General features: G+C 33.1%; 2 protein-coding genes across 3 annotated transcripts in view; one reads left to right on the plus strand and one right to left on the minus strand.

Annotated features, from left to right (window-relative positions):
- Positions 1-65: 65 nt before the first annotated feature.
- LOC123656062 (androgen-dependent TFPI-regulating protein-like) lies at positions 66-10060 on the plus strand. Its single transcript, XM_045591786.1, has 4 exons — positions 66-242; positions 6462-6602; positions 8493-8713; positions 9414-10060. Exons 1-4 carry the CDS (start codon positions 66-68, stop codon positions 9610-9612), a joined length of 738 nt encoding a protein of 245 aa, XP_045447742.1. The 3' UTR covers positions 9613-10060.
- A 118-nt stretch (positions 10061-10178) lies between these two features.
- LOC123655884 (ATP-binding cassette sub-family G member 1) overlaps positions 10179-26040 on the minus strand; it is a 64768-nt gene continuing 48906 nt past the window's right edge. The window contains exons 2-12 of one of the 2 annotated variants that reach the window (XM_045591630.1): positions 19541-19711; positions 18790-18926; positions 17669-17814; positions 17008-17246; positions 16167-16417; positions 15174-15342; positions 14889-14989; positions 13698-13853; positions 12328-12533; positions 11693-11874; positions 10179-10299 (exon numbers count right to left, since the gene is read on the minus strand). In XM_045591630.1, the coding sequence (XP_045447586.1) occupies positions 11733-11874; positions 12328-12533; positions 13698-13853; positions 14889-14989; positions 15174-15342; positions 16167-16417; positions 17008-17246; positions 17669-17814; positions 18790-18926; positions 19541-19711 (1718 nt within the window). In that variant the 3' untranslated portion in view covers positions 10179-10299; positions 11693-11732. Of the gene's footprint in view, positions 10300-10653; positions 11875-12327; positions 12534-13697; positions 13854-14888; positions 14990-15173; positions 15343-16166; positions 16418-17007; positions 17247-17668; positions 17815-18789; positions 18927-19540; positions 19712-26040 lie in introns of those variants that run through there. The other variant, XM_045591629.1, reaches the window with a different exon arrangement.

The following is a 26040-nucleotide window of genomic DNA, read 5'->3' on the forward strand; positions in this document are numbered from 1 at the left end:
TTATCGCAGTGGTTACTCGTTGCATTTTAAGTGCGAAAATTTGCGACTTTTTAATATTGGATAAAATGATTAAGCGCAGTGATATTTTATTGAATTTTCGATTATTTTTTAACAGTGCTGCTCTGTTACATCTTGTATTTGTTGCGATAATGGTTCTGCCAATTGATATGTCAAAGGATGAAGACCCCAGGATAAGAATATACATTCGAGTCAGATGGAAATTAATAACGTGTTGGTGCAATGTAAGTAGGTAGTATCAATAATATTCATTCTTATTACATACATATTTAAAACAAATAGGCGATACAATATGCCAAATTACATTTTTAAACAAATTTAGATTAAAAACTAAATTGTCATGGTCTAAAAAGATTTTTTCAGTATTTTTTATTTGTTTGGTAAGATTTTTTTAAATAATAGTTGTTGCCTGCGACTTCATAAACATGAAAAGCTTTGATTCTATCCAACATCCTATGCCATGCTATAGGACCCGGGCAGATTTTTCTAGAGCGAAATAACATAAATTATTTTTAATACAAATTTTTACACCCGCTTTTACACGCTTAAGACGAAGCATTTGAATAAACTCTTAAACGATATTAGTAGCATAAAATGCATATGTTCTCACGAACTGAAATATTAGTGTTATACTTAATCTACACTTTGATATTAACATTACTTAATTCATGATCTTCAGCAAAGTATTGTGCATGAGCCCACAGAAGTTTTGGAGTGTGTACGACAAAAAAAAAATCAAAAAAAGCGTAGCAACGCCCGCAGGGTACAGCTCACAGATTTCTTTCTTCAATCTATGGTACAGCTAGTAAATAATAAATTACATATATTTTCAGTAAAAAAAAAATCTAGTTCTAATTAGTATAAATTAGTCATTTTTTTTTTATTTGACAGGTTTTTAAAAAATAAATATATATAAATTTTAAACCTAAACGATAATTTTTTTTTCGTTTACAATTGACATTTATTGATTGCCACAACGTGCACTCATAATCTAGTTAATACTTCTGTTTTTATCTAGCTGCCGGGACAGACTGCGTTCTGTCAAAAGTTAATAGGAAAAATTATTTCTTTTTAATTTTTTTAATTTTTTTTTTAGTATTATTCTTTAAGGCCCACGGAAGGTTATTACCTTCCGTGGGCCATAAAGAACATACAAAAAAATAAATTAGCCGAATTGGTCGAGTCATACTCGAGTTAAGAGCTTAGTAACATTCATTTTTATACAGTCACTTTTATTCTAAAGACTATTACTTCTAGGTGGTCATAGATAAATCAGAATTAGACTCCAAGATCTCTATCTACGGTCACCTATTTTTAACAAAGACTGAGTGCCTCCCTTTACGTGTTGGTACACACTTGTATTACTTAATTAATTTTATTTAGAATATGTGGACTATACATTTATTAAATTGTACACTGTATAATGTCTTTATTTTAACTGCATTTTATTATTATTATTATTATTATTCTCTATTGCACTTAAAAAAACATAATCACAAATCATTTATACAAAGCATGTTGTCATGGGCTACCTTTTACATTTTTTCTTTGTGCAAATAAAAAAAACAAAGAGTAGAGATATAGTTCTAGGGTTATCTTCCTGACTTCTTGAATACTCAAACATACTTAGGTACTTTCAGGTTGAGTTTCTTTAATTATTTTTTACTTTTTAAAGGCAACTCAGGTTATTGTGTCGGGTTTTTTTTAAATAAGGTCGGTTTTTGGGCAGTGCCAAATAAGTGCCCAGGGCAAAAAAAAAATTCGAATCTTCTTTCAGGTGCTCGACGTGCCTAATCCAGAACTATTTTAAAGCTATCTGTAACTATGTTTCATTAGCATATAGCATAATTTATTATTATTATTTTTTTCTTATACTTTTTTCAACAAATTTCTAGTTTTACATAATTTGTTTGTCGATCTAGTTATATAAAAATAAAAACTTGTTTTCCCAATGTCTATGTTTTATTTTGTCTCGTATTTCAAAAACGTACAAATCTTGCAATATTAATTTATAATAATTATGACTCACGACCATCTTATAATCGGTTTTTTTTTCCGAAATTCGGACTTAGAGTAGCGTTACATTTTTGCCGCAAGACTATTATTTGTCTAGATTTCTACTTCTTGTTATTTTGTTTGGATTTTGGTTATGATGTTTGTAAAAATCAAGTACTTAATAATTAAAGTAATTTTAAATCACTTCATCATCACTTCAGCCAGACATAGTTCACTGTTGGACATAGGCCTCCCCAAGTTGGCACCAAAAGTGGCGTGAACTCATGTGCGCAGGGCTGGCTTTGTCGCACCGAAGACGCTGCTGCCCGTCTTCGGCCTGTGTATTTCAAAGCCAGCAGTTGGATGGCTATCCCGCCATCGGTCGGTTTTATAAGTTCCAAGGTGGTAGTGGAACTGTGTTATCTCTTAGTCGCTTCTTACGACACCCACGGGAAGAGAGGGGTGGCTATATTCTTTACTGCCGTAGCCACACAGCTAATTTTAAATAATATATACTATGTTTTAAAGATTCCGTATTGCTTGAAGCGCGTCCTGCCTGTGTACATACGGACATACGAAGCCGAGACGTGGACACTGACGAAGGGACTGGTCCACAAGTTTAAAGTCGCTCAACGTGCAATGAAACGGGCTATGCTTGGGGTTTCTCTCAAAGATAGGACTATAAATGAGACTATCCGCGAGAGAACGAAATTAACCGACATAGCCCACAGAATTAGCAAGCTGAAGTAGGTGAAGTTGAAGCAGTGGGCTGGTCATCTTTGCCGCAGGACCGATGGCCGTTGGAGCAGACGGGTCAGCCAGCCTACACCGGCAATCTACCTAAGATTGCCGGTGTAGGCTGGATGAGGATTGCGGAAAACCGGGATGTCTGGCGCGAACTTGGGGAGGCCTATGTCCAGCAGTGGACTGCGATAGGCTGAACTGGTACTGGTATATTTTAAAGATTGTTAGATATGTTTGGCGCCGCTTTGTAGTTGTCACATTTCTTAGGAGACCTTGGTGTTGTCACGTATAATAATATATACATATGTCTCATATTACATACATCTTAACTGACATAAATGATGTATTTTGAGAAACCAAAAGAGTTGTCGCGATTATAATCATAGAACTACATAATTATAATGTAGATTCAACTGCCTTCAAATTTATCGGCGAGGTTCGAATACTAATTGAGTATTCGTTAAATTTAGTGTGACTATTGATGTGCGATGTGTTGATGTACAAACACGTAGTTTTTACAATGACACACTATTGTAATATATTACGAAGTCTTTGTTATCTATTTATTGTCCTTGTGTCGTCACTATCATGTCGTCAAATAAGTAATCTTTGTCTATTGATTATAATAGTGGACAGTCACAATCGACCGTTCTGTGTATTTGCTTAAATATACACTGTGTTGCTTATAACTTATTAAAAATTTAGAGCAGTAACTGCGATGTTTCTTGCCGAATCTCCCTGCAGAATCTACATTCCGAGTCGATGGTAGCTTCACTTTTAACTTTATCTAATTAATTAAGACATATAATTTTTATTTGTAAAATGACGATACAAAGATGCATTGAACCTTTTGGGATAAAGTAATTTTTGATTTTCAAACTTTTCTAAAATGCCTTTTGTATCTTTAAATTATACTAAACTGCAATTGTACCTACTGTTTCATTAGTTACCAAGTTTATATCTTAATAGTAATTTTTAACATTACGGAAACATATTTTTATTAATTTATTAGATGTTTACATTTTTTGGTTTTGCTGACGTAAAAAAAAATATAATTGACACTCCAAAAAGGGTAATGGTAAAAGAAGATGTCACTATAGGGGACATCCATTAGTTACGTGAGCTATTTTTCGATCAGTTTAGAGTTCTCCCCTCCTTAGGTGAGATTTAGTGAGATTTGCCTGGACCCTCCCTCCCCTTACGTGAGATTGATTTGAATATAACAGAGATTGACGGGAAATAATAAACTGTTCAAGTATAGTTAATTTATTTAAATTAAATAAAATTCAAAGCAAAAACTAAATGATTATAATAGCCATGAGATTTATTTTAACGGGCAAAATGAATACTCAAAATATATTTTTTTTTTGTAATATCTGTAATATTATGTTATATTTTATGAAGTTGGTGTCAGATTTACGATTATCCCCCCCCCCTCAGTTTAAATGAGATTTGGTGAGATTTCATAGGAGCCCTCCCCCCATATTCTGAGTTCACGTAATTAATGGATGTCGCCATATGTCATTTTCCGCTTTTAAGAACAAGCACGTAGGTACATAGCGCTCTAAAATTATTTTTCGAGCTAAGTTTTGTTTACATTTATATTTATTGTTATTAACAATTGAAAATTTTAAAAGCGGGTGCCGCAGCGGATAAAGCTGAAACGACTAAACGGCACAAATATTCGTCACTAATTCCAAATTACATCTTTGTGCCGTTTGCAGTCGAAACACTTGGACCTTGGAGTAGCAGTGCTAAAAAAAATTTTAATGAGATAACTCCTCGCCTTATTACCACTGGTGACAGGGCTGGTAAATTTTTTGCCCAGAGAATCGGCATAGCGATTCAACGGGGAAATGCTGCCAGCACTCTTGGCACAATTCCACGCGGACATGATTTATACCAAAACTATTTGTAAATATTTAAGATCTTAAGTTGTAAATTGTAAATATGTATACTGTTTTATGTTTTTTTTTGTAATTTATTTTAACTTGTTTTTCGGGTGTACAATAAATAATAATTTTTATAATTGTTCTTTATTAACCTACTAGCTGACCCGGCAAACTTCGTATCGCCTAACAGTGACTTTTAAGTATGATCACAAATCTTTTGTATGGGAGTATAGAAAAGTGTTGTTTTTAGACCTTTTCAGAAAATTTAAATTTTTTTTTTAGAATTTTTCTCTCCGTAAGAACCATGCTCGTACTTCAAGGAATATTCAAAAAAAAGAATTAGCGAAATCGGTCCAACCGTTCTCGAGTTTTGCGCTTAGCAACACATTCAGCGACTCATTTTTATATTATAGATTATCTTTATTAAACCTTTAAGACAATTATTATATTATCGAACGTGCAATTTATGATGCAGATAACTTCAGTTTTATCATAAACAAGGTCATTTGTTGGCATACACACATGTGTCATGGCATGTGTGTCTGTGTGTGTGTGTGTGATTATTTAAATTGGCATAACTTTTTTATTTATGTACCGATTGACATGAAACAAACACTAAATGTTAACCTAAGCTTGCCACGATATGTTCGCAAAAACAACATCTAAATCGGATAAGCCGTTTCTGAGATTATCTTTCACAAACGCACAGACAAACAGACAAAAATTCTGACAATCATTGTTTTGGATGCTATTTGCGTTGATAAAGGTCCTATTAATATGTTTTCTCATAAATGTACAGACAGCGACCCGTTATATTTTTATTATATCTATTGATGACCTACTTATGATAAAGCTGAAGTTATCTGCATCATAAATTCGAATGCACAAGCTTAAAGCACCATTCGATAAGATAATAATTGTTCTTAAAGGTTCTTATATATATTATACAATTATATACAATATATAAGTATATATATGTAATATTGTACAACTACCATATTTTTATACCTATCCTTTCTCAATGGCCTGGAAGAGATCGTTGTTTTTATGATAAGGCCTCTTGCACATTTCTTTTTATTGCTTTGGTAATCCTTGTTGGTATACAATAAATAGTTTAAATAAATACAGGCCAAACTCGAGCAGCTGTCCTCTAATGTGATTATAATTAGCTAGCAGTTTATGGAAATGTTCCTTCATTGGAAAGAGGTGTTACAACTGTACCTTTACTTTCAAGGTTATGATCGAATCCTCTTATTGAGTGTTACTGTACTGATTAACAGTGTGGTTGTCAAAATATGATACGTTAGATCTATGAGATAGTCATTTGATTGTACGAATAATACTATTTAACAACATCTTATTATATAGAAACCTCTAGAAATAATAATTATTATAATAATGAACAATAATTATTAGACTATTTTATTAAAATAACTATTAATATTCTCTAGAAACACTTCTTTATTTAAGAAATTAATGTACCCCATCGTTTCCGTCCGTCAAAAAATGTTATCGACAAATGTATGTATCGACGTATGACTGTCTCAAAATGCTAGGATGTGGCTTTTTTTTAAACTGTACATAGTGTGAAAAATGGCATATAAAGTATATATCCCTATGTGTTTCGTTTATCTTATTTTACCCGTTACAGAGAAAGTTCTACAGACATATAGACAAACATGTAAAAATGTTTTTAATTTATTACGATACTAAGAAAATAACTATAGACTTGATACAACACAGTAATTTTTTTTCTGTCTGAAGTTAGTAATAATATAATTAAATGTACCCGATATGTTTTAATTTCGACAGTTGATGCTGCTGGCGTACTTCTTGATCTCTTTTTACTGTGACTGGGAAGAGAAGCTAGGCAAGTGGAATGGAAAGAATGTCTCAAGTTTAAGACTGATTCGAGACAACTTTATGACGAGTATTGTATTTCCAGTTACATTGGTAAGATGTATTATATATTTTTCTAATCCCCTAAATTTCCCTAATATTATACTATTAAACGAGCAATTCTTGTATATATATATAGTACCTGGGTGACCGAGCCTAGCTCGGTATTTTTATTAAATCGTGTTTTTTGGAATTCATATTTAAATTCGAATTACATATTTATAAAATATGAATAATATTTTTTTTAAAATAACGAGTGCAATTTAAAAAAAGGAAAAAAAAATTGATCAGAGACATTGGGATTTGAACCATGATCTCCTCGGTTGATCCTGGCCGGCCGTTTTCCCACCGAGCTATTACAACTTTAATGACAGTTGCGAAATTTACCTCCGTATTCTAACGATATTGTAGCTATTTTTTCACTCCCTAAAAACAGGGATAAAACGTCATTTTCTAAAAATGAATCCTAGTTAGATGGATTTATTTCCCCCGAAACCTCCTATATACTAAATTTTATGGAAATCGTTGGAGCCGTTTCCGAGATTCAGATTATATATATATATACAAGAATTGCTCGTTTAATAGTATAAGATACAAGAATTGCTCGTTTAATATTATTAGATTTAAATAGCCAGTTCATATTTTTTATTATTATGTCGGTAAAATCGAAAAATATTATTCATATTTTATCAATATGTAATTCGTATTTAAATATGATTTACAAAATACACGATTTAATAAAAATACCGAGCTAAGTTCGGTCACCCAGGTACTTGTTGTAAAGCTCTGTGATCCTAATATTTTAAATTTTCACTTCACTACTGCACGTTTTAACTTAGACACCCATTTTAAAACATCCACTCCTTTCTATTCTAAATAATTAGGTTCCATCCAACCTACCTCAATTCATCATCAAATCAGTCAACACAGCAGTGGTAAAAAAGTGTGCTGGCTCTATTTCCACCAAAACCAATGATAGTGAGCAATGTTGTTTCCCCTTCGATTACGCCCTATATATACCTATCCTTCCTATTTGATCCAAAATATTAATAATAAGTGCTGTGTGACTACGGCACTAAAGAATTTAGCCACCCCCTCTCTTCCCGTGGGTGTCGTAAGAGGCGACTAAGGGATAACAAGGTTCCACAACCACCTTGGAACTTAAGAAGCCGACCGATGGCGGGATAACCATCCAACTGCTGGCCTTGAAATACACAGGCCGAAGACGGGCAGCAGCGTCTTCGGTGCGACAAAGCCAGTACTGCGGTCACCAACCCGCCTGCCCAGCGTGGTGACTATGGGCAGGACACATGAGTTCACGTTATTTTTGGCGTAAACTTGCCAACTTTCATTGTAAATATGATGCATGCTTATACTTTTTTTAAAGTGCAATATAGAATATAGTATACCTTCTAATTATGTAACACCTAATAACCGCTCTGGAGTAATGGTGCGTGCACAATGTACACGCTTAAACACAGACAGTTTGCGGGTTCGATTCCTGCTCGGGATGGATATTTGTATTTGTACAAATATTTATTTCCGGTTTGGTTGTCTGTTCTTGTGGGTCTCCCCACCGCGCCTCAGAGAGCACGTGAAGCTGACGGTCCCGGTTGTTATCAAAGACACAATAGCAATCGTTACTCATAGTTGGGTTATATTACCCGCCAACCCACAGTGGGGCAGTGAGATGTTACAGCTTGAATCATGAACCTATGCTCCTTAATCCACTTCACATTTACGAATACACCTTACCTATTTAAATTTCTTTGAAGCGTGAAGATTTAATAAATGACATTGTTTCAAATATGTTTAGTAATACCATTTCGGCTACAATATTATGGTGGTTTGGGGGTTTAATCGTTACAATGTTAAATACCTGATTATGATGTTATTGTTTAACACACATTCTTAAAGTTTAAATTATCTTAATCTTTATTTTAGTCTTGCGATACTATATTTTGGTTCCTGTGGCATAAAGACCCAACATTAATAGCACCGATGGCCGTGTTCAGATATTTGCCATTTTGGGCTCAGCATTCTTTGCACACATTGTCAGCGATTAAAGTTGTGGTAGACATTCTTTTGGTGCCCCGAAGAAAACCGGCTAATTTACTACCTGGCATTGCGATAATGTATTCGTTTTGTGCTATTTACTATACAGTGTAAGTATCTAATTGTATATTTAATTCCAAAGTTTGGTACGACATTTCCCCTGAGGTTAAGAGATTTTTCACTGGTTCCATAAAGTTTTTTACGTACTTACAACGATGCAAAGAACATTTTTTCATCAACAAACTTCAGTGGATCTGTCAAACATTTTTATTCGCAACCTGTGAATGCATACCAGCAGTTTCCAGCAGATAGCGCTTTAAGTGTAATGTTTTTCTTTGTTGTGACTTTATAATTTTGTACCACTTTCTTATTTTAATCAGGAATGTAATATACAACAAAAGATTTCTAATGCTTACGTGAATTTCACTAATTATAATGAAACACTTTTTCGGATTTTATCGCGGTTTATTAAATTTTTTAGATGCCCGATGTTTCGGACACTTTACAGCAACCATGATCATGGGAGGACTCTAAAAAACTTAATAAAAAGAGATAAAATCAGAAAAAGCTGTTTCATTGAAAGAAATTATTTTTAATTTTCTAACGATGTTATTTTCCTCAAACTAAAGCAAAGACAAAGAAAATTGTAAGTCGATTCCGACACGCGTCTGGAGTTAACTCCTTAAGAAGAATTACCGTGATATTTCAAAATACATATATTTATCTCTTTCTCGCAAAAGACAAGGACAGGGGAAGAAGTGAAATTTTAATGTAACTTGTATAATTGTTTGTATCTATCTTTATTTTCAGAACTGCAGTAAGTCACATGAATGGCGAACCCGTGTACAGCTTATTTAAATTTCTTAATCATTTTGAGTTAATATTATTTGCAGTCCTCACTGCATTCATAAACTTATTCTTTTACTTACTCCAATGGTATATTATAGGTTTTGTTTGGAATAAAACATTTATTAAAAACCATGTAAATACCGCTTATAAACAAAAATAGCTTTCAAATTTAGGCAAATTGAAACAATTGTTAGTTTTCAAAGGTTTAAGGTGTTTTCGCGTCATCAATTTAAATAACATTAATGGTCAGCAAATAGGCTTAGATTGTCAAAAGTATGATATATATTAATTTATAAACATTAGGTCATAAACGATCTCTCATAAATTGTGAAAAAGACTTTGATTATTTTAGATTATTTAATTACTTTACCAGTCCATCGGCGCTAAAAAAATAGTGGTACGAAATTCGCCGTGTCAGCTAGTACATATATAATAACCAAGATAAGTATGAAAAATATTGAGAAAGTAATTAGTTATATATAATTAATAAAGTAGCTTAATCATACATTTATTTTAAAAAGTATAACATAAATATATTAAAGTACGTAAATACCTCGTGTAAGAATAAGTGTACATATTTAACTGCAATAAAATACATTTTCTTTGTATTCTTGCAATTTTTTTAAGACTTATTTTATTTTAAATAAATAAATAAATTCTACTGAAATAGGTATGACTGTTTGATTTAAAAAAAACACTACTAATTCATCAGGTTACCAATGATGATTAAACGCAAGCTTAACTCGAAGCGAAGAGTATACGCAGGAAATTAATCGATTATTAATTGATTCAGCCTTTAACATTCTCCACAGCTGAGAATATGACTTCGTGTTGGCGGATTTATTCCCTACAACGAATAACGATCGCTATCAGGTCTCTATGATAATAACCGGTACCTTCAGCTTAGCGTATCTACTCTCCAAGGCTAGATGGGGTGACCCACCAGGACCCAGACCCAGATCCAGGTGACCCAGATTGGTAACAAATAATTGTTCTAATGCGAACTCCCATCCCGAGTCCCCCAAACTCTTTTCAATTTAAAAATTGCTTTACAAAGTCATGGAACCCCTATAGCGTTTGCATTAGTGCCGCCGAAAGATTACCAACTCAAAATTATGAATACAACAACGTAGTGTTTGTGACCACGAAAATTTATAAACTTGGATTAAAAAATCTATATGAAAAGAAAATAAAACACAGATTTATTCTTTTCATATCTACATTTCTAGTAGATACGTAAGATATAATTTAATCTAAACAAAACATAATTTCGGACCATTTTAACCGTAAAATCATTGGTCCCAGGTAACTTCTATAGTACCTACCCCCTAAATATTTTTATGTACAATCAAAACACACATAAGTTACTGTAGAAAATTTAATAAAAAATTATGTTTACCTGATAAAGACTGATAAAGAATACTTACATATTCATTGTTATAAAACAATGATTAGTCATTTTTACTTTAACATTGCATTATTATTTACGAGACAAATATTTGTCAAAAACTTGAAAAATATGAGTAAAATAGTTTATACTTGTAGTAATGTTAGACTTTTACTACTTTGGACATGTATAAATAATTAAGCAAAAAAGTATATGCACTTACCCTTAATTAATTTATTTTATATATAATTTTGATACATAACGTAAGTTATATTTTACATATGATATAATTAGAAATGGCGTTGTATATCACAGTACGATTTATAGCATTAAACAATAACTACTCAAAATAATATCGTTTGTTCTTTGATTACGGCTTATACAATATTAAAAATCATATTCAGGAAACAGAAATCGTCTTTATATCACAATAACCAAGTCATTTGTACTATCGATATGTACAAATAGTATAAAAATATTTTTAATTCAATTTGTTTGGACTTAATCAATGTCAAATCCCTTAGCTAACGTATACATTGGCAATTATAAACAACCTAATAACAATAAGAATTAAAGTATTATATTATACTCAGTTGCGCTAATCAATTTATCAACCCTCAAATAAAACTCTATCCAATAACAATTTAATAATAATCACAATTGAAAAATAAAATAAAAAAATCACACATTTCTTAGGAATAAAAAAAACATCAAAATCTAATCTCATTCAACTCGAATCCGCTTAAAATATTTATTTTTATTTTTACCAAAAAATTACACTTTCAAAGACTAAGTTTAATTGAGCAATAAAAGGTCACTCTACCCAACTATTAATTATTATTTATAAACATACCTGTAATTAATAATTATATACACAAAAGTGAGGAATAAGATTATCGGACGGCGCTTAGTTTCCACTTGAGCAGAAGAAAAGCAGCGGTTCTCAAGACGAACAGAGTCACGGTCAGAGCGAGGATGTCCCACCAGAAATTGTTTGGAGACATGGCGATCTCCTTCAGGAACGTACGAGGATACCTGGACACAAAATGAGAAAGGTTTACTTCGTTGTGTTTGTTATTTTTATGTTTTATTCTATATTTTGAGTAATAGTATCAAGAATAAAAAAAGTTTATTAAAGAAAATTACTTCACTAAACGACATCGGTTCATACAATGTAGGCCTTATGGATATTTTGATGAGTAGTAGAAGTACTGTAAGATCGCATCTGATTGCCTAGCACTATTAACAAGAAAAAGAAGACAAAAGGAAGCCACATAAGGTACAATATAGTCGGACTAATGTGTGAGCATACGGAGTTAACTTTCGTATTTCCGAAAGATGGTAAGGTTTATAATAGTTTGAAAGTGCATATGTCTATTTTATCGATATTGGTTATCATAGTAATACGTAGTAGCTTTGTAGTCTTCTTCTTTTGGCAGTGTTACTATCACGCTGTAAAAAAGTGGTGTAACTTAGTAAAGAATTTACCTATAGTGACAGTATTTTGCTCCATTGCAGTCCAGGGTGGGTCTATCCAAGCCATAAATAGCACCAATGTAGCCCTCCAGACCGTATCTCAGGTATGAAATGTAGGAACCCCAGTAGAGGTATGATGGCAAATCTCGTAGTGTGACACCGAAGCCAGCGAACATCATCATCGGTACTGACAGCGTTGGCCCGAGGAACGTTCCGTTCTGAAAAACAAAGTCAAATGTACTGTGTAATATGGTTTTGATTATAACTGCGCCATTTTTTTCCAAACAAAAGCCACAATGATATAGTGGATAGTTTATTTTTATCTTTACCAAAATATCGTGGGTCAAATTTTGACTAGCGGAGATGAAATAAAAAAAAAAATTTTCCAAATTCATTTTGTACCTAGAAGTAATAAAATACTTTCATTCTTTGGAAGAATTGTAAGGGGGAAATTGGAGTATCATAGAATACGAGCATTTAGCTCGACGAAACGAAAGGTCGTAAGTCTTTAACAGGAAAGGTTTAATTTGTTTGGCAATGAGCTATTTACAAAATGTTTTAGAACAGTACAGGAAGTCGACAGATCCAAAAACGCATTTACAATACGATTTAATGTTGCAGAATTAATAGTATTAAAAAATTGTAATACGCAAAATTAAATATTCTCCAAGGCTTTTTTTACTAAGAAAATCGTTCCAGGGTTTGATTAATTTCATTTAATTATGCTTTATTGTACACTTCAAGCAGCGTCTGCCCAGCGTGGTGACTATGGGCCAAGCACGCAAGGTCACGCCATTTTTGGCGCGAACTTGGGGTGTCCTATATCCAGCAGTGCACTGCAGCAGTAGCAGTAGCCTGAAGTGTGTGTACACCTCAAACCGTTTATAATCAGAGAATCAAAGTCTTAAAGGGGATTGTGTAGTTATAATGGGTAGACATTTAGCTAAATAGCCATCAAACGAAAAAAGAAAAAATTAATACCGATACCAGTTTTTTTATACGACTAGACTGACAAAGAAACGTATGCTCACCAGATGGTAAGCTGTTACCGTAGCACCGCCTGCAGCACCAGGGGTATCACAAGCGTTAGAAGCATCACAAGCGTTGCCTACCCCCAACCCTCCCCACGAGCTTTGACCACCGTACTCACAACAGGAACACAACACTGCTTGAGAATAATATTATTTTGTTGTGATCTTCTGTAAGGCTTAGACAATTTACCAGTCGATCTGCTCGAGATTTTGAGCAGTATATTTCCTGGCGTGCCCTAACTTAATCATCAACATCATTTCACAACGCTAGGCAGGCGGTTTCGTGACCGCAGGGTTGGCTTTGTCACACCGTCGTATCTAAATAAAATAGTTTATTAAGAAAGTACTCACCACAACGTTGAAGACGGCACCGATCATTAGTCCGAAGCTCTGCGCCACAAGCACGGTGTAGAGCGAGATGGCGAAGAACATGGCGAAGCGCGCGGCGTCCAGCGGCTGCGACGACATCAGGTACACGATCACGCTGAATATCGCGCACGACACTATCTGCAACACGATCAATTATGACTAACTTCTATGCAAATTTTCATCTCCTATGCCATCCCTTTAAGGATAGAATTTACTTAAACGTTAAAATACGCATTTACTCCTTTTTCATCCGCAGTACAAAAATAAAGATTCATGCTTGTAACTTTGAAAACAACGGAGTTGTCATCCAAATTTTCAACTCTTATTTCATCCCCCCCTCCCCCCAGAGGTATATATATATATATATATATATATATATATATATTTATTATATATATTTTTCATAATCCTTTATTAGTGGACGTCTACTATTTACTAACTTGTAGCGTTTGCAGCACAAAAAATGATTGCGAGAACTTGGAGTTCCCTAGGGCCCATAGACCTCGTTTATGAGGCCCTGTTGCGAAATCCATTCTTAGTGGACGTTTCAAGATCATGATTCAGCCTATAACATTCTACTGCTGGGCGTAGGCCTTTTTCTCCATGTAGGAGAAGAATAGGAGCTTAATCCACGACTCTACTTTACTGCGGGTTGGCGGATATTCCATTTTTTATGAATAACGATCGCTATTAGGTGTCTATGATGACAACCAGACCTACAACTTAGCGTGCTCTCCGAGGCATGGTAGAGCGGCCCATAAGGACAGACAACCTGATCGGAAAGAAATATTTGTATAAATACAAACATTCATTCCTAGCAGGAATCGAACCTGCAAACAGTCGCTGTTTAGACGCTTACATGGCGTATGTGTCGCTACACCAAGCGGTTGTTTGACAAATTTGAATATACACTTACTAAGAATGTGTATACACAGAAAATCTATGTGCATATTTACTTGTAAACTTTGCTTGTGGGTCTTGTCCTACGTTTAATTGTATCTACCGATATTGCAATCCTTTTGCCATTATGCAATGATGAACTCTATCCAAATAAAAACTTAGTGGTTTGGTTTTAATTCTAACAGTGAATTGTTTTCTGTGACTAAATTTAAAATAAGTTTTTGTATCAAATAATATTTTTTTAAACAAACCACAAGAAAAAATATCACTTACCGAAATCGGTAAATCGACGATTGTTATCGATACATAATAAGATCCTAGAGAGTACCATCTGTTGAAGTGTTCCTTTAGTAATATCGACATTTCTGATGGGACTGGAAAGCAAGGATTATTCAAATACACGTCATATACAAGAAATATTATCAATAAAAAAGTATAAAAATGATAAGAGATATAATTTCAACATGCTACAAATGGGTAAAAAAACAATAGGAAAATGATTAATGTATTTGGGTACTATAAATTTTGGTAGCAAATTAATTTACAGTTAATACTTACAAGTCAGAATGGTCAACATCATAGGCGACATCATGTGGTGCATGAGAATTGCAAACAAAAGGTTATAGTTCTCCAAGACACGAGAACCTTCATTGCCAGCGTTGATGAAAAGTGCTCCTAACATAATTCCTACTACTACGTTTACTATCAACCGGAGATGTGTCATCGTCTAAAAAATTAATCATTCATTATTAATGGTCTTAAGTAATTTTTATAATTGATTTTAGCAATAGCTGTTAGTAGGCTACTTCTAAAACTAAATAAGTATGTTGTTAGGAGTTTGTATAACTACATTATAAGTCAAAGTATTTCTGTGCAAAAACTTAATTGATCTTTTGTTTAATTTTAAAGAAAATTCTGCAAAACCAGACTAGACCAGTTAGACAAATATGTAGTTTACTCCTTAGGGATCGATTTTCATATAAGGCCCCCGGTGTGAAAAAAATATGAGGAGTAAAATAAACTGAACGAATGACCTTGTTACGTTTCTCGTAACGACTGATAGATGGCGTTATTTGATTCGTTTATTTACCATTTGATATGGTATTAATCTTTTTTTTTCTTAGACTAGTAAGCATTTTTTTGTGCCTAGACAGTCGATCTGAAGGAGTCAACTTCGGCTGTGCGTCGGAGCTGCCACAAAAGGTAGACAAAAAGCCACACAGTTGATTTTAAGACCTTGTTGTTTTTTAGAGAACACTGAGACAGAATTTGGACTTCTTAGGGCTATATTATATTTATATCTTTTAATGCTATTCTATTGTGCAATAAAGCATAAAATGAAATAATAATACACAAGGCCTTAAGATTTTAGACATAAAAGTACCATCATATAATTTTGTGAAAAATATTTTTTCTTATTTTTATCTACATTTTTCTGTACATTATTTTTAGTGCAATAAAGTATATAATAATACATTTTCGCAATGCGATTACTATAAGACACATAATTATTTTGTTTACTTATTATTATGTTTATGTTATTTGACTTACGGGATCACGTTTAGCTTTAAGGAATCCCCGCCTAATGAGGACGGATCTTTGGTTAGACTGGGGCGTTTCCTCTTCTCCTGTACTTCTGTCCTGTCCTCGCATCACGCTTAATGGATATTGTTTCCTGAGTTCTTCCATCGTAGCAATAGTCTCATGATCATCGAACCATTGTAGTGCTTTACCGTTTTCAGCCTTTGTTGTTAAGATAGGTATTTTGTCTTCACCGTATTCACCGCACGCTAATTCTATGACTGAAGAGAAAAATAATAGAAAAATTGAAATAATTTGTCTCTAGTATTTACAAGGTACATAGTTATATTATACATATTCGTTTATTAATGTAAAGATACGTAAACTTTTAAGGAATTTAATGATGCCGTAAGAGCACAAGTTACTACGCAACGTAAGATTGAAAATACACGTAAGAAATTTATTCAATCAGCAGTTCCAGGAACAAAAGTAGCAGTAATTTCTCTTTGATGACGTTTCGGGTCAAGGATACTGACTATTGCGCTTACGGTTGAGGGCTCAATACTCATACAAGAGAAGCGTTGGTGTAGGGCATTCAGATATTTAATGTAGTCTGAGGGTTTGTATCTGTGAAGTTGGTACCTTTAGACGTCCAGCTTGGGATTCTTATTCTAGTATGCCGTGAAGTGGACAAATATCATAATTAATCGTGTTAAGTGTTAAGTGAACTAATTAAAACGCGAGTGTCAATCACTAATGGTTATGAACTTATGCTAAATAATAACTAGAAGTAAATATGTGTTATTCAATAAGTATATTTGGCACATTTGAGTTATTTACAATTTAATAAAATATTTTAATAATTACGCACTGTAATCGGCAGGGTTGTGGTAAATTGGACAAGGGAGTCCCGCATCCTCGACATAAGGTACGAGGTTCCTGGTGGTGCCCTGGTACAGACAGTTTCCTGCCGCTAATACGTAAACTTGATCGAAGAGAGCGAACAAGGAGGCTGATGGCTGGTGAACCGTGCAGACAATAGTTCGGCCTTGGTGAGCAAGACTTCTACATAGCTGGACAACTTGGGTGCAAGATGAACTGTCTAAACCTCTGGAATAGAGATGGAAAATAGTCACGTACCAGTAAAATACTAATATTTTATGACACATTAACAGATTTAGGGCACAGTAGGATTTTTGTTTGCTTAAAATAGGGAGCAGACTGACTGGGGTAGTACCTTGACCTAAACAGAAGATAAGCGTCTAAATAATACGGCTTTCAAGCAGTGCTGTGTTCCTGTTGGTGAGTTAGGTGACCAAAGCTTCTGCGGGGAATTTTCATATGAATGGTGTCAGCAACACGCTGGCGATGTTTCTGGTGTTATAGATGTCTATAAGCTACGACAATCTTACCTTACCATCAGATGAGCCGTGCGTTTATTTGCCGACCTAGTTATATAAAAAAAATTACGACTATCTTTTTGTAAGATTTTATGAGAATTATTAGGAGTGGTTTAAAAATCAAAAACTTACGTGGTAGGCTCGTCAAGGAACATAACTAAGGGGTTGTTAATGAGCTCCAAAGCAATGGAAAGTCTCTTTCGTTGGCCTCCTGAAAGTTGTGCACCGCGAGTGTTCATGTGTTCGTATAACCCCAAGTTCGTTAGGATGTCTTCGATCTAGAACGAACAAGTTTTAACACAAGTTTTAACACAAGTGTTATGGCAAAAAGACGAATCAGTATTTGGTACCTAAAATATTTAATGACATAGTTTGGTTTCGGAAATTAAATTGTAATGAAAAAATATGTAAGTTGACTATAAAAAATAAATTGAATAATTGTGTTTGCTCGCAAACGAAAAAAAAACCGACTTCAATTACATCGATAAGTAATACAACGTAGATCGACGAAAAAATAGTCAAGCAACTACGCGTTATCAAAGATTATTCAAAAAGTAGTTATCAGATCTCGATAAAATTCATATGTGACCATATGATAAACATCAGCTTTTGATTAAATTAAAAAAATTCAAAATTGGTACACCCAGTAAAAAGTTATTACGGATTTTCGAGAGTTTTCCTCGATTTCTCTGGGATCCCATCATCAGATCCTGGTTTCCTTATCACGGTACCAAACTAGGGATATCCCCTTTCCAACAAAAAAAGAATTATCAAAATCGGTACATCCAGTAGAAAGTTATGCGGTATAATACAACGTAGGTCGGCGAAAAAAGCGTCAAGTAAAAACGCATTATTAGATATAACTCGAAAAGTAGTTGTTAGATCTCAAATAAATTTAAATGGGACCAATTGGCACACACTACCTTTCGATTAAAACAAAATTTGTCGAAATCGGTCTACCCGGTCAAAAGTTCTGATGTAACATACATTAAAAAAAAAAATACAGTCGAATTGAGAACCTCCTCCTTTTTTTGAAGTCTGTTAAAAAGACGCTCTTGTTCATGTAGTTAATAAAATAAATAGATACAAATTTATTTTTAAATTTTGTTATTTAATAAATGCAGACATAAATGTAATCAAATTGTTTTCTAGATTAATTAGCCTGTCGAGTTTTATAATTAATATGTTTTTTTTATAAATAATATGCTTTAATGAAAATTTCAAGTATTTTTAAGTTTAAATATCTTACTAACCACTTCTAATTTTTCGTACTTGTCCATTCTCGTGGGTAGTTTCAGATCGGCAGCTAATGTCATGTTCTCCCCTACCGTCAGAAGGCCCTGGATTCTGTCGTCTTGCTGGATGTAGCATGACATTTTCTTAAAATTCTCTGAAAACAACGTATTTTCAAATAAAAGCGTTTAACTTTAGATAAATTTTATGAATAATTTACTGAAAAAATAATTTAAAAAGAATATATTTTTTCTTTGTTCTCAAATTCAAGAATTATATTATTATAGTCTTTTTAAAAATACATATTAGATGTTTTTACAATAGCGTCTGTAAACAAAATTATTTACAAATCATGAATATTTTCGAAGTTGTCTAAAGGCCTGACTTCAGGATTTTTTTAATCGTGCTAAAAAAAAGCTGTCATTATGTTGCTTAAACACTGATCCAGTAGCCAATGTAACTAGCCCTTATGTTATAATCATAATAAATTTATTCCTTTAACTACAACTACTTGTCCCGCGATAACATCTTCTCTCACCACCATGGGTAGACTGGTAGAGATCTCTTACAGAGATAAGTTCGCCCTTGCCAACAAATTTTGTAAAAATGACTTGTAATTATGATTTTTTTTTAAAGTGCAATAAAGAATATATATACAATGTTACTAACTCCGTAGTATAAACAAAAAAGTAACATTCATCTATCCAGCCATCCATTCTCAAAAGAAATTATGCTTTTAATATTTATGTTTATATGAATTGTTCATCTTACTCATAATCCTTCCTCGTCCGTTGATAAATATGGCACCTCCAACGCCTGTTATTCTGTATCCGGAGAGGACGTCTAGTAAAGTGGACTTGCCAGCGCCTGACGGACCCATAATAGCAATTAATTGTTTTGGACGAAGCCTGCCATTCACACTGTGTAGAATTTGTTTGGTTCCTGTAAATAAAACAAATATGATTTATACCTCGCTAGCTAGCTCGGTAAAAAGACCATCTAACACAATATTTTTTTTCAATTCGAACCCGTATATCCTGAGATTAGCGGGTTCAAAGTTGTAACAAACAAACTTTTCAGCTTTATAATTTTAGTATAGATTTCATATTTTTGTTGAAGGTCTAAATTACTTATAATAATAATGTTTACAAAACATATTTCTAAACTTAACATATTACAATGAAATAAAAAATTAATACTCATCAAAGATTACTCAAAAAGTACTGATTATATCCCGATCATATTATAAGTTATGAGGTATATAATACAACGCAGGTGATGAAAAAACCGTGAAGTATATACGTGTTATTAAATATAATTCAAAAAGTATTTGTTGGGTCTCGATAAATTTAAATGGGACCACATGATAAGCACCAACTTTTGATTAAAGAAAGAATTATTGAAATCGGTCTACCCAGTAAAAAGTTCTGAGGTAACATTGATTTTAAAAAAATGCAGTCGAATAGAGAACCTCCTCCTTTTTTGAAGTCGGTTAATAAATATATGTAAAAGTAGTTAAAGATAAGGAGAATAGTTGTGCTTGATTTGAACGCGTTTTAGTAACTTTGTAGTTAACTAAAAACTGCGGGTATGACTGTTACTTGCGGACAAACTAGACAAGTAAAATGTTATTCATTCTTTTTAATATATTTTAATAATAAATAATTAAAAGTAGTTCATTAATAAATTATTTGGACTTAGGCTTCAGTAAAAAATATTTCTCTTGACAATATAGTATAAATTAGTATTTCGTTGGTTAAATATATTTTTGTAAAAAAAAAAATGTATTCCATAGGCAAAAATGTTTTTATCCATTGAATTTTCCGGTTATGTAATGTAATATGTATATAATGTAATTTTCCGGTTAGGTGCTAACCGTACCGCATAAATTGTCAACAATGTAAATATTTTTTTATCTTCTAGTGTGAGATATATGTGAGACATGCTTAGTAACTAATTGATAATACACATAATAATGTGTATTTATCAATTAAACAGATATAACATTTCCTAGTATTTACGAACTCGGCTTGGGAGTAAAGATTAAACAAACATTTAATTTTGGAGCTCAGTCGCAATAGTAGCATTATTAATGTCAGATAATATTTAATTTTTTTATTTTTATTTCAAAGTTACACAAAAAAAAATCACACCGTTAATTATAATTATTTTTATTTTCATTTTGCAACATTAATTATAATTATTTTTATTTTTATTTTTATTTTCATATTTAAAGTTTCTCGTACATTATAATCTTGCTAAGTGTCACCTCAATTATAGGTGCCAAAGGCGGTTCCGGCAATATTGAATTTACATTTACAAAAAAAGAAAAAAATGTTTAATAATAATTTTATCAAATCTGAGTAAGTTAGGAGTTTTTTAATAGAATACAAGTGAGAGGCACTACATTAGACCACATAAAATCAAAATCAAATAGGCCCCATGAGCACGTTCGAATCGTCATTTTACAAATTAAAACTTTAAAAATAAATTCTTATTTTTGTAAAACTAAAGCTACCACCGATTCGGAATGTAGATTCTGCAGAGAAGAATCGGCAAGAAACTCCGCAGTTACTCTTTTGAAAAATAAGTACCTATTCTGTATATTCTATTTCTGTATATAGATTAGAAGCTGTATGTCTGTAGACTATGGATATACAGAAAATCAGTCGATTAGGAACAGTACAGTAGGAATTAAGTCCAATTATAATCCAATATTGTGTCTGAGTATAATAATTATATATTTCACTAGCTGGGCCCCGCTGTTTCACCAACGTTGATTTGAAAAATAAATAAATAGCGATCCTTATTCTTAAACCTTCCTTTTTAAATAGTTTAAATTTTTTAGTTGTGGATGTCGGTAGAGCAAGTAATTATCTATCAAATAATATATACGTTATGTGCAGTAATTGTGAGGTTTTTTTTTCTAAAAAGGGAGGCAAACATCTTAACCTTAGTGTATTTATATATATATAAATAACTCTTGAACCGACAATTTGTTGATTTTACAAGAGGTAATATTTTTTTTTTGAGACTTAATTAATCTCCATTCCATCGTTAAAAGTAGATTTACATATTATTTTGCTTCAGCCTGTAATATCCCACTGCTGGGCATTTGCCTCTTTCTCCATGTATTTAAATTCACCAGTGCATCAAAGAAAGTTTTTGAAAGTTTAAATATTTTGAAAATAGTTGAAGTGCATAATAAAGTTATTGGAAAATTGTCGCTTTCATAGAAAATTTTGTCATTAAATTATGTCTCTAACAAACGCAACTTCATTTTATTTCTCTATCTTACAAGTTTAACACCGCGTAAGTTAAATCGGTAAACCCTGTAAAGAATGATGTGGTATCAAACGTTAGTTGTAGGGTTTCCATATCAATGCTACGTATGGATTTTTTGTTGTCTGATTAATAAACGTTTATTTTTATTTTTTAATCAAATAAAGTTGAGAACCTCCTTGTTATTAACTCGGTTAAAACAAATATCTGCACTGAGATAGAACCGGTGACCAGTCGCATCAATACGATAAAACGATTGTCAAATACTTATTTTCATAAATTATTTTATTTAGTTATTATGGCTAATTAGTAAAAAAAAGGATTTCCAATAAAAATTATATAATTACTTTATTGTAAGTTTTACAACTCATTAATTTTACGAATACATTTAATTGATTGCTAAGCTAATTTATTCGGTGTTTTAAAACGTTTTATATTTTTTATTTTATTGATTGATATAAAACTGAAGGACACGTGGAAATAACAGTTATCGCAAAAAAAGATGGTAATAACTGGTTTGAAGACAAAAGTTATACCTTCAAAATACCTATATAAAATACTAATATTATAAAGTTGAAGAGTTTGTTTGTTTGTTTAAACGCGCTAATCTCAGGAACTACTGGTACGATTTGAAAAATTCTTTCAGTGTTAGATAGCCTATTTACCGATGCTATATATCATCACCATAGGTGCGGAGTACTAATAAAGCATGTTTCATAATTGGATTTTTTTAGAGCTTCCCCAGCTAGCCCAAAGTAACTATTCCACGTGGACGAAGTCGCGGGCAGAAGTTATTGTGAATTAAATGTATTTTAAAAAATTGGAATTCTTTTATGTGCTCGTTATTGTTGGTTCAAGGTTTGTATAAAAAAAATAGAGATAAATAAGGTGGCACAAATTTCACCGTATCAGCTACTATTGGTTAGAAACGAAAATAATGACAAGCTTTATGAGATAGGTTTCATCTCGTTCTCTCATTGGCCTTAGTCCGTCTATTGCAGACGATTTAGACAGTGTCAGAAAGGCACTGTGTCGCCTAGGTCACTCTTCAGGAAAACGCAGAGTTGCCTAAGCTCTGCGCCACCCTCTCGACCTCACTGGCTAGGCCCACAGGAACGACGAGTCGATACGTGTGGAGCCAGTTCGGCTGCAAGAGTCTTTCGCATTTTAGAGCTATGCCACGAATGCTTGACGGAGAACCCGTTCCGGGTTTCAAATGAAGTTTTCCTTCTCCAGGACCTTGATGATTTTGGGCCAGGTTTATCCTTCGGTCGTCTTTTACAACCCCCACGGGAAGAAAAGGGGTGGTGCTATTCTACTCGGCCGACACCACACGGCATCTGATATAGGTAACTGTATACTCTACTGGTAGGTATGTAAATCTGAGATAGGTAACAACACAAAAAAACAACTTATTCAAGTCATCGTCATAAATACTTGTTATATTTACTTCTGACACACACTAACGTCACAACGGAGGTTTTTTCAACAAAAGTTAACATCTACACGTCATGAGATACTATGAACTTTGATATTAGATGCATAAAGCAGCATAAACTGTTAATTGGTTACAATGTGGAAAAATCAAAAAATTTTAATGGGAAGACTAAAATATGATATGAGAAGGAAACTTTTAATTTTTATAAATTTTTTTTTTGTTTTCAACGCTTGCTTTTGTAATTTTGCCATTTTATATCGTTATTTTGTATTAGATCAGTTTCAATTGTGACATTAATACGACTGAAAAAACAGCAAGAAATTTGAAAAAATCAGCAAATATTATCCACATAGACGAACTTAATGGTATTATTAATTATTAATTTCTTTGTAACTTTTGTTTTACAAACTAAGACGAAAAATTGGGGAGATTGCGGAACTTTTTGCATCATATTATTAGTAGAGTTTTTATAATAATTGTAAACACACACACACACACACATACACACACACACACACATCAGCCTATCGTAAATTACCTTTCTACTTAAAAACAAGGAAATATCCAAGTTATTTTTATAAAATTTATTCTATTAAAAGAAACTTCTAAAGAAAAGAGGCTTACACAATTTTTTTTTTTTCATGAAATGATAAAAATTACAATACAGTTACTTTGAAATAGAGGACGTCAGCTGCTAGTTCGATGAGTAAACATTGAACTTTGTCCATAGATATGTATGTTCATACATAGGTAATTCGTAATCACTTAGTTTTGACCCACTTAACACCCACGCTAATAACGATAGTGTAAAATTGCGCAAAAGTAGCTATTGTGAAACTCTTCATTTGCTTAGTGTGTTTTTGTATATACAACATAGAGTGAGCCCTTTTGATGACACCTGCATTTATTTAGTGTCAACGGCCGTCGCTTCGCCACGCTGGTAAATAACCGGAAATAAATATTTGTACAAATACATTTGTATTTAGCGATTATAATGTATTTAGTTTTTAGTTTTTTAGTGGTGCGAGTAGTCGCCTCAAACACCGACCGTTTGCGGGTTCGATTTCCGCTCGGGATGGATATTTATCCACTACTCGCATCACTACTCCAGAGCGGGCATACATACCCCTCTAAGAATAGATCATTTATCTGTATAATTATTTGTTCTCTAACTGCGGTCTGTTAATTTCTGTATCCTATGAAGCGTTTACGAACCTTGAGTTCGCTGTTTGAACCTTGATATTGTGAGATATAAGAGGTTTTGTTTTTTTAATCCACGTTTTGATATTTACTTTGTCTTTTATAGTGACATAACATTGACAGTTTCGGCATGCACTACGAGTATATCATATGCGATTCTTATTCTTGACGACGCGTTGGCGCAACGGTCACAGAACTGACTGTTGTAATGGGGATCGCGGGTTCGATCCCCGCTCACGACAGAAATTTGTATTGGCCATATAAATGTTTGTCGTCGTCTGGGCGTTTGTGTTTGTGTATTGTGTGTGTTTTCGTACCCCCGACACAGGAGAAAATCCTACTGGGAGCCGTTGACTTATTTTTGTAAATCGCAATAACTAAAAATTATACGACCACTTAAGGATATAAGCGCTATATTTCGTTACAACTTTATTAATATACTTTACACTAGCGACTAAGGTATCAGTAATACGATACGATAGTGATACCTACCTAAGTACTAAGTTTGAACTTTTAAAAATATCAGATAAGTTGTAAAATAATTCTGTCACTGCACTTGATGTGTTTCCATTGAGGAGTATCACGGCAATTTCATAATCATCTATTATTTTTCATAATATAGACGTTTGCCAAGATAGTTAAACAAATGTAGTGACTATTATTGAACTGTTAACCTAATATATAAAATTCTCGTGTCGCGGTGTTTGTAGTTAAACTCCTCCGAAACGGCTTGACCGATTCTCATGAAATTTTGTGTGCATATTGGGTAGGTCTGAGAATCGAACAAGATCTATTTCTCATCCCCTTAAATGTTAAGGGTAGTCCACCCCTAATTTTTTTTAGTTTTTAGATAAATTATTTATTTTTTGTTTTATTATGATTTGGCGTTGAAAAATACATACAATCCTAAATTTTCACCCTTCTACCACCAACCCCTATTTTTAAATAGCGTGTAGCGGCAAGACAACATTTGCCGAGTCAGCTAGTTGTTTTATAAAGCTGCTATTAGCTTGTATTATGTAGCTGCGTATAGGTATATTATTAGCTTTAGATTATTGATTACAATCAGTATAGTTTTTATTCCATATTGAAAAAACTACATTAAAAGTAGTTTTTTTTTGTATTTAGTGAGTGTTGGCAGTATAACCCGTTTCGCTTTAGAGTAAATTTTGTGACCATCTCTGCATACAAGTGGTAGGTTTGTTTGATCTATGATATCTGCAACTAGGAGATAAGACAACACGACATCTTCAGAACGTCAGCGTTTACGCTTGACCAACGTAACGTACGTTTGGGACCTCAAACATAATTATTATCCTTTACGTTATTCTGCCATATTTCTTTAGATGTC

Source organism: Melitaea cinxia, chromosome 8, assembly GCF_905220565.1.
Source record: "Melitaea cinxia chromosome 8, ilMelCinx1.1, whole genome shotgun sequence".
Classification (NCBI taxonomy): Eukaryota; Metazoa; Arthropoda; class Insecta; order Lepidoptera; family Nymphalidae; genus Melitaea; species Melitaea cinxia.

What these genes read in the sequence shown, in the direction of transcription:
- LOC123656062 (XM_045591786.1), top strand. Translation starts at nt 66, where the DNA reads ATGATTAAGCGCAGTGATATTTTATTGAATTTTCGATTATTTTTTAAC. An exon ending in TTGTATTTCCAGTTACATTG is followed by an intron (nt 6,603 to 8,492) that starts GTAAGATGTATT and finishes TCTTTATTTTAG; the next exon opens with TCTTGCGATACTATATTTTG. An exon ending in TGTGCTATTTACTATACAGT is followed by an intron (nt 8,714 to 9,413) that starts GTAAGTATCTAA and finishes CTTTATTTTCAG; the next exon opens with AACTGCAGTAAGTCACATGA.